This window comes from Muntiacus reevesi, chromosome 7, assembly GCF_963930625.1.
Source record: "Muntiacus reevesi chromosome 7, mMunRee1.1, whole genome shotgun sequence".
NCBI lineage: Eukaryota > Metazoa > Chordata > Mammalia > Artiodactyla > Cervidae > Muntiacus > Muntiacus reevesi.
The window spans coordinates 56,035,255-56,052,790 of record NC_089255.1 but is presented as its reverse complement, the minus strand read 5'-3'; the positions used below and the strand labels follow the sequence as shown (position 1 = coordinate 56,052,790).

The 17,536-nt window shown below is 43.5% G+C and overlaps 1 protein-coding gene across 2 annotated transcripts in view; it reads right to left on the bottom strand.

Moving 5' to 3' along the window:
• Positions 1 to 17,536, bottom strand: part of MYO5C (myosin VC) — a 114,283-nt gene that overhangs the window by 40,588 nt on the left and 56,159 nt on the right. For both annotated transcript variants that reach the window (XM_065940877.1, XM_065940878.1), the window contains exons 16-24: positions 16,761 to 16,858; positions 15,072 to 15,158; positions 14,500 to 14,611; positions 11,554 to 11,765; positions 8,923 to 9,088; positions 6,117 to 6,263; positions 4,030 to 4,194; positions 2,688 to 2,781; positions 1,776 to 1,839 (exon numbers count right to left, since the gene is read on the bottom strand). In XM_065940877.1, the coding sequence (XP_065796949.1) occupies positions 1,776 to 1,839; positions 2,688 to 2,781; positions 4,030 to 4,194; positions 6,117 to 6,263; positions 8,923 to 9,088; positions 11,554 to 11,765; positions 14,500 to 14,611; positions 15,072 to 15,158; positions 16,761 to 16,858 (1,145 nt within the window). The remainder of the gene's footprint in view (positions 1 to 1,775; positions 1,840 to 2,687; positions 2,782 to 4,029; positions 4,195 to 6,116; positions 6,264 to 8,922; positions 9,089 to 11,553; positions 11,766 to 14,499; positions 14,612 to 15,071; positions 15,159 to 16,760; positions 16,859 to 17,536) is intronic.

The following is a 17,536-nucleotide window of genomic DNA, read 5'->3' as shown; positions in this document are numbered from 1 at the left end:
AGCAACTTTCACATATGCACACACATACATCAAAAGACAAAAAATTGACATAGGATCATGAAACACGTTATGTACACATTAACTCTTGGAGCTCTTCAGTGACACTCTCTCCCCTGACTTCTTGGCATCCTGGCCCTCTCATCCAGACCCAGGCTCTTCTGCTACCTAACTTCACAGGAAAGCTGTACATGCTGCCACCGAGGCGGCACTGTGCCTTCTAGCCTCCAACAGAGATGCCAAGAATGTTCCATCTCTTCCCAACACTCTGCCATGCAGCCCTATCTGGAGATCTAAAGACCTGTGAATTTACTCCTTAAGAAAGAGGGGCACAGAATGGAGCCTTTAGATCTTGGCAAAGCGTTTGTTGAGACAGGAAATATGGGGCTGGTACAATTCAAGGTTATGGGGACCTGTCTTTTTAACTATTTGGAGTTGATTTACAATGTTCTGTTAGCTTCTGCTGCACAACAAAGTGCACCAGTCACACATATCTCCTCTTTTTCAAATCCCACCCCCATATAGATCACTACAGAGCAGAGTTCCCTGCGCCATACAGTAGGTCCTTATTAGTTATCTACTTTAGACACAGTAGTGAGTATGTGTCAGTCCCAATCTCCTGATTTATCCCTTTCCCCCTTGGTAACCATACATTTGCTTTCTACATCTGTGACTATTTGTTTCATAAACCAGGTCACTTGTATCATTCTTTTAGATTCCTCATGAAAGCATTATCATATGCTATCTGTCTTTGTCTGACTCACTTCACTCAGTATGACAATCTTTAGGCCCACCCATGTCACTGCAAATGACATTATTTTGTTTTTATTTGTGGCTGAGTAATAATAGTCCATTGTATTAATATATATGTACATCTTCTTTATCCACTCCTCTGTTGATGAACATTTAGTTTGCTTCCATGTTCTGGCTGTTGTAAGCAGTGCTGCTATGAACATTGGGGTACATGTAACATTTTGAATTACGGTTTTCTCTAGATATACACCCAGGAATGAGATTTCTGGATCATATGGTAGCTCTAATTTTAGTTTTTTAAGGAACCTCCATACTGTCTTCCATAATGGCTACACTAATTTTTATTCCCATCAATAGTGTACAGGGTTCCCTTTTCTCCACACCCTCTCTAGCATTTATCATTTGTAGATTTTTTGATGATGGCCACTCTGACTGGTGTGAGGTGACACCTCATTGTAGTTTTGATTTGCATCTAATAATTAGTGATACTGAGCATCTTTTCATGTGCTCCTTGGCCATCTGTATGTCTTAGTTGGAGAAATGTCTATTCAGATCTTCCATCCATTTTTTTGATTGGCTTTTTTTGTATTAAGCTACATGAGCTACTGGACCTGCCTTAACTTTTGTGAGGTGAGTTATATGCCTTGCTGTCTGGGACAAGAGTCAAGTTTACAGATACAGTGTGAGGGTGGGGGCAAGGAAGGACGGTTTATTTAAGAGGCAATAATTTTCACCCTTGGACTTGAGAGATGAAAGAGGTGGCAGTCTCTGAACTTCTGTCTTGGTAATAAAGAGAAAGCAAGATATTCCCAGTGGTCCACTGTGCCCATAACTCCAGAACCTGTGCAGTGTCTGAAACGTGCGCCCTCGGGGACATAGCTCTCACAAAGCTGTCTCTCACTTCCTAAAAATATCCGCACTGTGCTCTGGGTGTCTGTGATCTGCAACCTGCAAGCTGAGAAGCAAATGAGAAAATAGCAGAGAGAGAAGGAAGCAGTGGCTTTAAAGCAAATGAGATTTCATACATTCTTTGTTCTTCTTCTTTTTGCACATCATCAAAGAGCTGCTTGGTGAGGTTATCCATTTTTTCTGTGAAAAGAGAATGAATGCTCTTTGAAATAGGTGTGCAAAGCAATGCCTTGACTGTTTCATGCCACATATTTAAGAAAGTAAGAATGCAAGAACAATCAGGTGGTTTTTATTATTAATGGGACTTAAGATGAGAGTATAATTGTCATCTTTTATAAATTAGAACTCTGCTATTAGAATTTGAATTGGACAAGTACAGATGGACAGAGCTAGGCTGTGGATGGCTGCTCCACACGCCAAAGGAAACTGACACTGCTGGTCCCAAGGGTCTGCACCTGACGGCCCAGGGCTGACGTGGCTCAGTGCTAAGGAGGCGTCTTTGTTCAGGGCCAGGACTGGGTACCACTTAGACTGGGTACCACTTAGACTGGGTACCACTTAGACTGGGTAACTTGGCCAGAGCTAAAATTTGAGTGCAAGTCCTTGGCAAGCCATAAACATTATTCCAGCATTGCCCTGACAATGCATGAGGGTGACTATAAAATTTTTTAAAAAAGAGATCCTGAATGATCCCTGCTACCACCATCCACAGTCATCACCCCCTCCCCATCTTCTGATATAACAGCTCGAGGCTTACAGCCCACCATCTGTAACTTTGCAAATGGCCCAGGAGATTCTGAGGCACAGACAGGGACAACTGTGCTCTGATAAAAGTTGGAAACAAACCAGGTGAACCTGCAGGGTTGAGTTGCCACAATTTAAATAGTTATTCTCCATAGAGTGAAAGTTCTCTCATTACAGCAGAGCCTTCTGGTTCAGAGTGAAACTCCATTCCCGCCCAGTGCCTATTTTCCGAATGACTAGGCTTTTGAACTGGTGAATGTGCATCGGGCCACCTTGGGCTTTACCTTTCAACTCTTCAGTCTTCTCTTGAAGCTTCTGCTGTATTTGTTCTTTTTGTATTTCCAATTCTGAATTATGCTTCTGAAGCTTTGCCAATTTCTAGCAAAGGGAAGAAAAAAATGGTTTTTTGAAAACCTTGCGTTGAGTTTCGGCACCATTGCCTGCATATTTTTAAATTTGTATTTTTTGGTCTCGGCACCCATCCATAGGTAACAGCTGGCAGCAGCCCACTGAGAGATGCTGTGTTTAGCTCCACATGCAAGGGCTCCATGTGACTTCAATAGACACTAGTTCCCAGCCTCATCCAATAATGGCTGAAATCAAGGAGAAAGAACCAAATCCAAGGTCTTCCCAAAGTCAAGGCAACTCCTCTGTCTTTTTATTGACTAAAAATAGCCAGGGTATTAACACAGTTAATGTAGGAAATTTATGATATAAAGTAGATTCACACTTCGAGACTCTTATGACTCAGGAAGGATGTATGATTTTAACAGAAGTTCTCTAGTAAAGTGTCTGCTGGGCTGGCAGCTGGGGGCCCCTGAGTACTGATGACCAGTGACTGGCAGTGCAGGAGATGCCAGCCTCTGTGTTGGTGCAGCCAGGCACCTGGTCATGGGGAGGGCAGAGGGATGCCCTAGGACACCAGGCTGTCACCACTCTGGGTGTTGTGGGACTTCAGAAGGTGCAGAATGGGGGGTAATAAATAATAGGTTTGAAAATATCAGTTCACGCTTTTGCAGGGCTCTATGAGTCACTTAGCTAAACTATTTAATCTGAAAATTTTATCCTCACAGTAATTCTGTCAATCCCTTTTTGTTATTCCAATTTTCCATATGAGGAAACTAAAATTCAGAGAGGGTAAGTGACTTGTCCAAGTTTCCCAAAGAAGATCTGAACCTGGGACATCTGGTTTTTACATCTACTGCTCTTTATACTACGACACGGAGAGGCAAACCTGCCCACGCTTTGCACTGCTGCTCTGGGGATGATGCTTCCAGGGTGCATGTCAGGCGGACAAGTGACAGGAGACCAAGGTCATGTTGGACAAGAGGGAAGCATTGACCAGGGCCCTTTCTCAGGCCTTCCATCACTTTACACAAGTAGAAGGTAGAGAAAACCTTACAATGTGCCTCTTGAAGCATGAGTCTCCTCTTCTCCCTACCCCCTGCCCCACCAGACACTAGGCCTCACATTTCCTTCCTCTAAAATGCAGGCTCTCTCTGGTAATGGAAACCAGCAGCAAAATCTGATTTCTCTGCAGAAGTCATCTCTGTGGGAAATGCTGCATCATGATCTCTTCCACAGAAAGACTCACAAGCTATGTCCACAGTCACTTCCAACACAGACCTCTTCCACGGAAGCCCTGTATCTCATCCCCTTCTCCTCATAATTCTGCCTGTGGGTGGTTGCTCTGTCCAGTTCGGATTCCAGTTTCTGAATCTTCTCCACATCACTGGCCCGAAGGGCAGCCAAGCAGGTCAGCTTCTCCACCAGCCCGTGGTTCTCTTTGTTCTGGAGGAAAGAGACATCAGATACTTGGGGGTTTATCCAAAATAAAGAAGCTGTTGCATTAGCTTCTCGCAACTTCTCATCTAAGTGGGAGGATTTTTTACTCTAACCACGGCTATCATCACAATGGCTGGTACGCATCTTCATCCGGTGAGAATAGGGAGGCAGAGCTAGTCAGGCAAATGCTTTCCTGAGTTGATGGATCTTTTAGTCCAAACCCTGGAGCTCCAGGACAATCCTAGTTCTGTGAGTTGAACTGGGTCCTCTTCATCTCCCCAAATTCATATGCTGAAGTCCTAGCCCCCAGTACCTCAGAATGTCACTGTATTTGGAGATTTGGTCTTAAAAGACGTAACCAAGGTAAAACGAGGTCATATGGGTGGACCCTGATCCAGTATGACTGGTGTCTTTATAAGAAGAGATTAGGACAGATGTGAGGGGAGGGGAGAAGATGTGAAGACACATGGGGAAGAAGGTCATGTGTAAGCCAAGGAAAGACACCTTGGAAGAGACCAAAGATGCCAACACCTTGATCTTGGACTTTCAGCTTCCTGCATTGTGAGAAAATAAATACCTGTTGTTTAAGCTGTCCTGCCTGTGCTGGCTTATCATGGCAGCCCCAGTGCATGAATACCTGGGATGGAGCTCAGGCAGTGTGGGGTCTCCCACAGGCCCTGCTCCCAGCAGGTCAGGGCTGTTTTTCAGGGCTGTTCCATACCAGCGACATAACATGCAGGACTGCTGCACAACAACACAGGGAAGGGAAACTGTATCAAAACCTCGTTTCTGCTTTGCACGCTCACCCATTCACCAAGGACTCCTATGGTACAGCTCAGCACCAGGTTTAAAGTTTATTGGAGGAGAATTAGATTTTTACTTGAGACAGATGCAGGAGTGAGTTTTATAGATCTGGACGCTGCATTTTCCTGGACACAGCCTTTACACACTGACTGTGTTTGGGTTTTTCTTTTTTTTTCCTTTCTATCAATAGGAACAGAATGGGTAATCTTCCCAAACTAGGCAGGCCTTTAGTCAGACTACATGGACCTTTGGGAAAGTAAAAAATGGCAACTCCTCTGGGCCAATGCAGCTCCGAGGGAGCATGGCTTGGCATGAAGGTAGCATCTTTGTGCAAATTAGAAAAAGACACTTATGCCTCAAGGCAGTACAACTTTACACCAAGACACATGGGCTGGCAAGTGAAGTCACACTGGATTTCAGCTCCGCCTGCTTTCTTGTGCAGTGTGCAACCTACCAAATCGTGTGTACCCGCCCTTTACAGCGTACTTCTGCTTCCTAGCTCAGGTAGTCCATATAAACTGTGAACCTCCTAACACGGGCATAAATCTTAACAGTGTTGACAAAAAATTAATTAATCAATAGTCAATCTAAAAAAGAAATAAAGTATTTTATTTGAGTCAACCTGAGGATTATAACCCAGGAGACAGTTTTTCAGAAAACTGGAGACTGTTTCACCTGTTAGAGGTCAAAATCCAGGTGTATAAGCTTTTGAGATAAAAGGCTATACATCAAAGTAAAATACTGATATTTTACACAGTCCAACAAGGCAAGTAGCGAATCACTGTGACCCTTTAAAGCATTTGAGGAGAATCTTATCTCTTAAGGAGCTACCTTGCTGGTACCTGAAGGAAATTGCTTTCTTTTGAGGGGGGTGGGGGAGGGGTGGTAAATAGTCATTTCTGGGTCTTCTAAGGGGATCCAGTTGTTGTATCCTGCAGATGCACAATGTCCACTAAAGGGGATAACATTGTGGCTCAAATGGCAGAGAAAATTTTGTGTTCAATTTTTCTTGTCTTGCCTTAAAATAAGTTTATTTCATCAACAGCATAGTTAAGGAGCTGGTCTGGAACTAAAATAAATCTGTTAGAAAGAGTAAATATGAAGGATGCATTATGAACACTTACCTGGTCTTCTAGCTTTTTCTGCAAACGCTGAACTCTGTAAGTGAGCTGAATGTTGAGCACAAATCGTCGAATATTCTGGAATCTGCGTCTGGCCAGCCAGGCCCGGGCATATTTCTGAAGGATCACAGCCTTGTGTTCCTTCAGCATCTTTAAAAGAAGATTTTGTGAAATGCAAAATGGGTCTCCTCTGTTTTTCTCATCAACTCTCCCAGTGTTGGGAGATGTAACTACCAGGATACTTCTACAGGGTGAAATACCAATTTCTTATAATCAACCCACACAATACTGTTACCCATTTTTTTTTTCAGATTTTTAAAAATTGAACTCTAGTTTACTTACAATGTTGTATTAGTTTCAAGTGTACAGCAAAGTGATTCAGTTGTACCTATATATACATTCTTTTTCAGATTTTTTTTCACCATAGGTTATTACAAGATATAGCTCCCTGTGTATACTTTTTGTATAGTCTTTGTAATTTATCTGTTTTACATATTGTAGTGTATATATGTTAATCCCAAAGTCTTAATTTTTCTATTCCCCTCCCACTATCTTCTTGGTAACTAACCCTATGTTTTCTATGTCTGTGAGTCTATTTCTGTTCTGTAAATAAGTTCATTTGTATCATTTTAAAAGATTCCACATATAAGTGATGGCAGGATATACAATGGAAAAAAGACAATCTCTTTAACAAGTGGTGCTGGGAAAACTGGTCAACCACTTGTAAAAGAATGAAACTAGAACACTTTCTAACACCATACACAAAAATAAACTCAAAATGGATTAAGGATCTAAATGTAAGACCAGAAACTCTAAAACTCCTAGAGGAGAACATAGGCAAAACACTCTCTGACATAAATCACAGCAAGATCTTCTATGACCCACCTCCCAGAATATTGGAAATAAAAGCACAAATAAACAAATGGGACCTAATGAAAATTAAAAGCTTTTGCACAACAAAGGAAACTATAAGTAAGGTGAAAAGACAGTCCTCGGATTGGGAGAAAATAATAGCAAATGAGGAAACAGACAAAGGATTAATCTCAAAAATATACAAGCAACTCCTGAAGCTCAATTCCAGAAAAATAAATGACCCAATCAAAAAATGGGCCAAGGAACTAAACAGACATTTCTCCAAAGAAGACATACAGATGGCTAACAAACACATGAAAAGATGCTCCACATCACTCATTATCAGAGAAATGCAAATCAAAACCACAATGAGGTACCATTACACGCCAGTCAGGATGGCTGCTATCCAAAAGTCTACAAGCAATAAATTCTGGAGAGGATGTGGAGAAATGGGAACCCTCTTACACTGTTGGTGGGAATGCAAACTAGTACAGCCACTATGGAAAACAGTGTGGAGATTTCTTAAAAAACTGGAAATAGAACTACCATATGACCCAGCAATACCACTTCTGGGCATACACACTGAGGAATCCAGATCTGAAAGAGACACGTGCACCCCAATGTTCATCGCAGCACTGTTTATAATAGCTAGGACATGGAAGCAACCTAGATGCCCATCAGCAGATGAATGGATAAGGAAGCTGTGGTACATTTACACCATGGAATATTACTCAGCCGTTAGAAAGAATTCATTTGAATCAGTTCTAATGAGATGGATGAAACTGGAGCCCATTATACAGAGTGAGGTGAGCCAGAAAGATAAAGAACATTCCAGTATACTAACGCATATATGCGGAATTTAGAAAGATGGTAACGATGGCCCTATATGCAGGGCAGAAGAAGAGACGCAGAAGTACGGAACAGACTTTTGAACTCTGTGGGAGAAGGGGAGGGTGGGATGTTTCGAAAGAACAGTATGTATATTATCTGTGGTGAAACAGACCACCAGCCCAGGTGGGAGGCTTGAGTCAAGTGCTCGGGCCCGTTGGGCTGGGGGGATCCAGAGGAATCGGGTGGAGAGGGAGGTGGGATGGGAGACCGGGATGGGGAATTCGTGTAGCTCTATGGCTGATTCATATCAATGTATGACAAAACCCACTGAAAAATAAAAAAATAAATTAAAAAAAAAAATAAGTGATGGCATATGATATTTGTCTTTCTCTGATTTACTTCACTTACTATGATAATTTCAAGCCCCATCCATGTTGCTGCAAGTGACATTACTTCATACTTTTTTAGTGGTTGAATAACATTCCATTGTATATATGTACCACATCTTGTTTATACATTCATCTGTGAGTAGATATTTAGGCTGTTTCCAGGTCCTGGCTACTGTAAACAGCACTGCTATGAACATAGGGGTGGGTGGATCTTTTCGAATTAGAATTTGTTCTAGATATATGCCCAGGAGCGGGATTGCAGGATCATATGGTAACTTTATTTTTAGCTTTTTAAGCAACCTCCGTATGTTCTGCAAAGTGACTGCACCAATTTACATTCCCACCAAAAATGTAGGAGTGTTCCCTTTTTTCCATAACCTTTCCAGCATTTATTACTTGTAGATTTTTTGATGATGGCCAATCTGACTGGTGTGAGGTGCTACCTTGCTGTAGTTCTGATTTCCATTTCTCTAAATCATTAGTGATGCTGAGAATCTTTTCATGTGTCTCTTGGCCATCTGCATGTCTTCTTTGGAGAAATGTCTATTTAGGTCTTCTGCCCATTTTTGACTGAGTTGTGTTTAGTAGTATAAGCTATTAGTATATTTTGGAAATTAATCCTTTGTTGGTAGCATCACTTGCAGATATTTTCTCCTACATAGACTTTGGAAACAATAACCAAATCCTAGCTGCAGCAGACACATATGAACAGACATTCATATCCCAGAAAGTCACACCTTTTGATACCTCCTCCTTGCCAGGAATCCTCGGGTGTAGGCCTGGATGGTGATGGTGGCCACACGAATCAGCTGGTACAAGTTGCGGACGAGATACGCTCGACAGTACTTCTGAATGACAATGGCTGCCCATGCTTCTTTTAAGGCTGTGGCAGTAACCGCTTTCCTTGGTTAAGAAGAAAGTGGAGTAAACCTGTTACCAACAGGGCACTGACTTCCACCCCAGAGCAACCAACTTGTGCAATACTTCTTAACTGAGGCATATTCCGAAGTTCTGCAAATTATGCATTAAATGTTGGAATGGTTTACGCTAGTGTCTAGTCAAGATCAACGTTATTACTTCTTTCCATCCTGATCTGAACATGGATCTGTTTCAGGAACGAGGCACCACATGGGAACTTTCCCACTCTTCACATTCAGGCCAATCACCCCACCGTCACTCATGTACCCACAGAGGCTGTGCCAACACAACTGTGCTTTGGCATTGCACTTGCTCATTCATCTAGTCAATCATGTTGGAGATCACGCTGGCGCCTCCAGATCAGGGGTTGAAAAACTATGACCTTGGGGCCACAGCTGCACCCTCCTGCCTGCTATTGTCACCTTTTGTTGGAATACAGAGCACTTATTATTTACATATAGCCCATGGCTGATTTCATGCTACAAAGGTAGAGTTTAATAGTTGTGAGAGAAGTTGCAAGACCCCCAAAAGCCCAAATATTTGGCCCTTACAGAAAAAGTTTGTCCACTCCTATCTGACGGCCTGGAGGTGAGGAGAAAGTTCTTACCTGCAGAGTTTATGACCTTGTAAAACAGACTTAGAAATGGTCAAGTGGGATAAGAAGAAAAATAAAATAACTACTAAAAGATCTGTAAGAGAGATCTTACTGAACTATCATTCTGCTTGAGAAGAACTGACATGTCAGCCAGGCTTGACAGAAAAGTAGGATTTCTGAAGACAGTAAAGGCTGGAAAAGGCAGTTCAGACTAAGGGACAGGTGAAGACATGGAGGCCTAGCAGTGCCTGAAATATTCAAAAAAAAGAGAATTTGTCTGGAATTGCTAGAATATAAGATACATGGAGAAAACTGGTAGTTAGTGAGATGAGAAAAATAGAAGGGGACTGTTTGTTATCAAAATATGTATTTACTGAACATGTACTATGTGACAGTCACTGTGCTGGGTCCTAGATACGGATGCAGAGGCAACCACAAGTATCATCACTGTCCTACCACAGCGTCCATGCTTATGGCTCCATCCAAGCCATGGGGATCCATGAGTACCATGTCAAAGGCTGAGTGCCCTTCTCTGGGAAACAGGGGCCACTGCAAGCATGAGAGGCAGAAGCAGGAGCTCTGTGAGGCCCTGCTTTAGAAGTTAGGAAGGAAAGGCAGCAGGCCGAGGGCTGTGCTGTAGAGTGAAACACAAATGATGATGAAGGCTTCATGCAGGGCAGGGGTGTGGGAATGAAAGAAGCGGGACAGACACAGGAGGCAAACAGAGGAAGCATGAGTTTGGGGAAGAAGGTAGCTCTGGATTTCCTGCCCTGGGGACTCCTGCTATTAACTGAAACCACAGGCTTGAGAGGGAGAGCAAGGCTAAATGCAAGCACATATAACGGGTTGCCTAGGGGAGCGTGGGCCAGGAGATAAGGGCGGGGTGGTGGAATGGCAAGCCCGGTTTGCGGTATGCTGAGATGAAGACTGGTGTGTCAGTCATGTGGAGGAGCCCAGATACAGCTGGAGGTCAGGCATAAGGCTCAGGGTGAGGGAACCTGAGCGACACAGCCCGTCTTTAAAAACATGGCTCTCCTACTACAGTCACAGAGAGGGATGGAGGGAGGCTGGGCAGACACAGAGATGCACACAATGCTATCCAGGAAGGATGCTCCTCTTGCTGGCCATTCCAGGATGGCCTCTTGGGAGCGCTTATTGAGGGGTGGGATGGCTATGCCCTCCACTCGGGCAGCCCTACCCAGGGGACTCATTGTTGTGGGCAGAGCCTTGCCATGGTCTCCTCAGGCATGGTCTGACCCCACTGCCTGCAAGATAGGCTGGTCAGTGGCGTCCTTACTCAGAAGCTTCACTTGGACCCTGATCACCCTTAGGTGTTTTCAGTTCCCAAGGAATAGTGGCTCAGCCTCTCTACCTGATCTCACCAGGAATTCTGGCCCTCTTCAGCAACAGGCTGATCGGAGCTTTCTCTCATCAAGGACCTGGTTGCCACCTCTTCTGTGTGAGGACAGTACGCAGAGTCAGCACCACTGCCCCCAAGGACACATCCATCTGCTCTTGAGGCTCACAGTCACCTGGGGACCCACACACACATCTGCACCTGGGTCCTGGGAGGAAAGAGGCCCCACCCCATGGAGGTGATAGGGAAGAAAGTCGTACAGTTGCTCAAGTCTTCTTGGTTCCAACTCAGAGGGTAAAGAATCCGAAACGCAGGAGACCCAGGTTTGATCCCTGGGCCTGGCAGATCTGGAGAAGGGAACAGCTATCCACTTTCCAATTGCCCGAAGGATTCCTTGGACAGAGGAGCCTGGCAGGCTATAGATCATGGGGTCTCAAAGAGTTGGACACGACTGAACGACAAACACTCGCACAATTTTCCCTCCTGGTTCCAACATACCTCACAGTTTTCTGACCCCGGAAGTACTGCTGGATGATCACGGCCGCTCGTCTCTCTCTGAGGAATTTTTTTCTCTGGAGCCAGCCACGGACGTGCTTTTGTATCACAATACAACCCTGCCTCAGTTTATCCAACCGGAGTTTTTCTAAATAAGCCACTTGCCCTGCTCTGAAGAAAATTTTAGTTTTGCCAAACTGGTACTGATTAGAATCCTAGAAGAGAAAAATGACATAATCAGAACAAACTTTCAGATTTTCTACAGTATTTGGAAAAGATGTTTAGAGATCCGAACTCACCACCAACATTGTTATTTTGACATCTCTGTTCTTTGACATAAAGAGGAAAACTTCTGATTGTGACCTGGAAGTTTATGTTTTGCCTTTTTTGTTTAAAGACTCTTTGGGAGAAGAAGTGGACAGGAGGGTGAGGGGTGTGTCTGTGGAGTGAGGAGGGATGTTTGCTTTGTGGGTGATTTTCAACTGGGCAGCTGGGAGCTCCAGCCTCTCATAGGTGGTTTTCACAGAAGAGCAGAGGTGCCTGGAAAGGCTTCATTTCCGTATTCATTTGGCGTCTCTTCACCACTCTTCCAACAACACGAGAGAAGACTCTACACATGGACGTCACCAGATGGCCAACGCCGAAATCAGATTGATTATATTCTTTGCAGCCAAAGATGGAGAAGCTCTATACAGTCAGCAAACACAAGACCAGGAGCTGACTGTGGCTCAGATCATGAACTCCTTATTGCCAAATTCAGACTTAAGTTGAAGAAAGAGGCAAAAACCACTAGACCATCCAGTTATGACCTAAATCAAATCCCTTATGATTACACACTGGAAGTTAGATAGATTTAAGGGAGTAGATCTGATAGACACAGTGCCTGATGAACTATGGACGGAGGTTCATGACATTGTACAGGAGACATGGAGTAAGACCATCCCCAAGAAAAAGAAATGCAAAAAAGCAAAATGGCTGTCTGAGGAGGCCTTACAAATAGCTGAGAAAAGAAGAGAAGCAAAAAGCAAAGGAGAAAAGGAAAGATATACCCATTTGAATGCAGAGTTCCAAAGAATAGCAAGGAGAGATAAGAAAGCCTTCCTCAGTGATCATAATAAAGAAATAGAGGAAAATAATAGAATGGGAAAGACTAGAGATCTCTTCAGGAAAATTAGATACACCAAGGAAACATTTCATGCAAAGATGGGCTCAATAAAGGACAGAAATGGTATGTACCTAACAGAAGCAGAAGATATTAAGAAGATGTGGCAAGAATACACATAAGAACTATACAAAAAAGATCTTCATGACCCAGATAATCACAATAGCATGATCACTCACCTAGAGCCAGACATCCTGGAATGCGAAGTCAAGTGGGCCTTAGAAAGCATCACTACAAACAAAGCTAGTGGAGGTGACGGAATTCCAGTTGAGCTATTTCAAATCCTGAAAGATGATGCTGTGAAAGGGTTGCACTCAATATGCCAGCAAATTTGGAAATCTCAGCAGTGGCCACAGGACCGGAAAAGGTCAGTTTTCATTCCAATCCCAAAGAAAGGCAATGCCAAAGAATGCTCAAACTACCGCACAATTGCACTCATCTCACATGTTAGCAAAGTAATGCTCAAAATTCTCTAAGCCAGGCTTCAGCAATACATGAACCGTGAACTTTGAGATGTTCAAGCTGGTTTTAGAAAAGGCAGAGGAACCAGAGATCAAATTTCCAATATCCGCAGGATCATTGAAAAAGCGAGAGAGTTCCAGAAAAGCATCTATTTCTGCTTTATTGACTATGCCAAAGCCTTTGACTGTGTGGATTACAATAAACTGTGGAAAATTCTTCAAGAGATGGGAATACCAGACCACCTGATCTGTCTCTTGAGAAACCTGTAAGCAGGTCAGGAAGCAATAGTTAGAACTGGACATGAACCAACAGACTGGTTCCAAATGGGAAAAGGAGTACGTCAAGGCTATATATTGTCACCCTGTTTATTTAACTTTTTTTTTTTTTTTTGTTCTGACTTGTTTTATTTTTATTTTGTTTATTTAACTTATATGCAGAGTACGTCATGAGAAATGCTGGGCTGGATGAAGCACAAGATGGAATCAAGATTGCTGGGAGAAATATCAATAACCGCAGATGTGCTGATGACACCACACTTATGGCAGAAACTGAAGAACTAAAGAGTCTCTTGATGAAAGTGAAAGAGGAGAGTGAAAAAGTTGGCTTAAAGCTCAACATTCAGAAAACTAAGATCACGGCATCAGGTCCCATTACTTCACAGCAAATAGATGGGGAGACAGTGGCAGACTTTATTTTTTTTTGGCTCCAAAATCACTGCAGATGGTGACTGCAGCCATGAAATTAAAAGACGCTTGCTCCTTGGAAGGAAAGTTATGACCAACTTAGACAGCATATTAAAAAGCAGAGACATTACTTTGCCATAAAAGATCCATCTAGTCAAGGCAATAGTTTTTCCAGTAGTCATGTATAGATGTGCGAGTTGGACTGTAAAGAAAGATGAGCACTGAAGAATTGATGCTTTTGAAATGTAGTGTTGGAGAAGACTTTTGAGAGTCCCTTGGACTGCAAGGAGATCCAACCAGTCCATCCTAAAGGAGATCAGTCCTGGGTGTTCATTGGAAGGACTGATGTTGAAGCTGAAACTCCAGTACTTTGGCCACCTGATGCGAAGAGCTGACTCATTGGAAAAGACTCTGATGCTGGGAAAGATTGAGGGCAGGAGGAGATGGGGACGAGAGAAGATGAGATGGTTGGATGGCATCACCAACTCAATGGACATGAGTTTGAGTAAACTCCAGGAGTTGGTGATGGACTTGGAGGTGATGGACTTTCTTCCCAGGCATTCATGATAGTTACGGCTCTGAGACACAGGCAAAGATGAGGCAAGTGCTTGGGAGCCCATGATTCCTGGAGGGAGGACTGACCTGGATGAGCCGGTGTAAGACCACTTTGCACACCTCCTTTTTATCGCTGAATGAAAGCTCCTGCTTGGTCATGAGGACCCCATAGCGGCTGTAGAACTCAATGTATGTCCACCTGGAAAACCAAGGCAGACCGGAGAAGGTGGGCTGGAGGAAAGCACGTGCTGTCTGCGGACCCCACAGGCTTGCTTGCCACTGTTTCGGGGACATGGCCTTGACCTTTGACCATGGCTGGGACACCGCCCCAGCCTCACCTGAGCACACTTGTGTGCTCTCTGGATGACTTTTGTTAATGCTTCATTTCAACAACTGTCTCCCCCTACCCTCCAGCTCCCTGTTCCAGGAGCCCTGAGGAGGCAGCAAGTGACCCTCACTAGGACAGATGGGGTGGGGCGTCGGGAAGGTGGCCTCTGTCTACATGCTGCCCGTCTATCACCCTCTCTGGCCTTCCCACAGCATAGTGGGACAGCTTACGGACAGATCTGACAGAACACAAGGCCGTTTTCCTCCCTTGGTTCTCAGCACAGACCTGAAGTTGGGTACTTTTCCCCCCAAATGAGGAACTGACAACATACCTAGAAGGGTAGCTCTGGGCACTAATGCGAATCGTTTCTAAGACGCCACAGGCTCGCAGCTGCTGAACAATTCTTTTGGAGTCAAACCTTAAGGACGATTTGATCACGTGTTAAACCATCATAGTTGATAGACAGGCCCATAAACAGTGTATAGACCTGCCCCGATTGTGAGCTCCTGGGAAACAGGATCTGCCTGCGTGACCCCCAAGCCCAGCAGATACTTGATAAACACATTTTGGATGTCGATGAGGGTAGCACCTCTGTGAACAGTTCAGAAGCCACACTGAGGACACAGGGAAAGGACCAGTTGGTTGTTGGTTTTTTTTTGGAGTTTCAAATTAGCTTTCTAAAGACTATCAAGTGTGAATTAATAGTCGAAGAATGTATGACATTTGAGAAACAGTTCCAATTAAAAGTAAACTATTGAAATTTAGGTTATTAAAATAATAAATATGAAGTAGAATATAAATACTTGCATAAATATGTAACTTCTTTAATCTACCATTCTTCATTATGATGGTATGTCATCACTTGGACTATGATGAATGCATTCACTAGGTCTATATCCAAACTGTTCTTCTGTACATACCATAATTTTGAACCACAACATTTTTCAAATATTTTATGTCTTGATAATAAACCTTTAAATTATTGTAAGAAAACAATTAATAAATAACAAACATTTAGGAGGAACAGACCATGAAAATCTGCTTCAGTTTTTAGATTCGAATGAATAAATGTTTAAAAGTTTTTGGTAGATACATAGTAACTTGATTCCAGTAATTTGACTTTCAAAATATTTACCTCAAACTAACTTTTTAACATCTGTTTTATTCTTTATAGTATGATCATCTAGAGGGCTCCAAAATACCATATGATAATCTTAATGGATGCATAAAAAGCTTTCAACAAAAGTCAACATTCATTTATTATAAAAACTCTCCAGAAAGTGGTATAGAGGGAACCTACTTCCACATAATAAAGACTATATGATAAACCCAGAGTAAACATTATTCTCAATGGGGAAGAACTGAAAGCATCTCCTCTAGGAGCAGCTGATTCTGACCAAGGCGGCAGGGAGCAGCTTTGTGGGGAAATGGCCTTTGGACTGAGCTTTGAATGACAACCAGAGTGAGAGAAACAACCAAGTTCACCCATCCTAGCACCTACATGCTGCTACGTTCCCTGTACAAGACACTCCAAGTGGCCCTCTGGCTTAGGTCTGACCCTCTGAGGACCCCAGACACAAGACGGTGCGGCCCCTAAGATGCCTCAGCTCGAGAGACCCTCTGTAACTTCTACTCGTGGCTTCTGGTCTTCCTCTTGGGGCCCCAGAGAATAAGCCTAAGACCTCGTGCCAGGTTTGAAGGCAAAACTTCAGACCCCTCTACAGCCTTTCTCCTGCAAACACATACAAATTCTTACCATCAAGGAAAATGTTCTGGTTTTCTCAGTTGTATAAGCTCTAGCAGTAGAATAACTCTTTCAGATCTAGCCCCTTTGCTTAATCCCGGAGATGAGCCGACTTAGCCAGAGGGGTTGAACTAATACTAGATGTAGAGGGCAGACTTGTTTTGAATCATTTAAAAACCCAGAAATAGTAAAGTTCTAGGCAATTATAAGCAAACTCTCTAACATCATGACAGACGGCTTTCTTGGTGTTTCCCCCCCTCTGTTGCAGCCACTTACTCAAAGGGCAGCTTCTCATCGTTTGGCTTAATGCACCGGACATAGTGGGGAGTGGTGGCGTTGAGGGTCTCCATGAGCAAGTACAGAGAGCTGCGGAACTAGGAAACAAGGTCAGGCGGCAGACATTGCACTGAATACAATGCTTAGATGACGGTTAAAAGAAAAAAAGGGGCCTCTACTGTATAGCACAGGGAACTCTGCTCAAAGTTGTGTGGCAGTCTGCATGGGAGGGGAGTTTGGGGGAGAATGGATACATGTATGTGTATGCCTGTGTCCCCTTGCCGTTCATCTGAAACCATCACAACATTGTTAATCAGCTATACTCCAGTATAAAACAGAAAGTTCAAAAAAGAGGTTCAGCCTTGACAAGTTACTCAAGAAGAGGAAAAATGAAGTTCATGCATAAACAGCTATCACGAACGGTTTTAGTCTATGACTGGGTTTATCTCAGGATATCCTGCTTTGATGGACAGGGCAGTTCTCTGTCCGAAACTCCCCAGTAGCCAAGGGCTTAGTGAGTCAGCTTATTGTGCAAACATACGGTTTGCTCAGGTGTGCAGCCTTAGCGGTGGAAGCACCATGACGATGCACTACTACTCTTCTTTGCGTTTATATTAGATTTGAAGAAGCTCAGTGCCCATGTCCGTGGCTTCCTAGGTAATGCAGTGGTAAAGAATCTGCCTGACATTGCAGGAGACATAAGAGACATGGGTTCGATCCCTGGGTCTGGAAGATCCCCAGGAGAAGAGCATGGCAACCCATGCCAGTATTCTTGC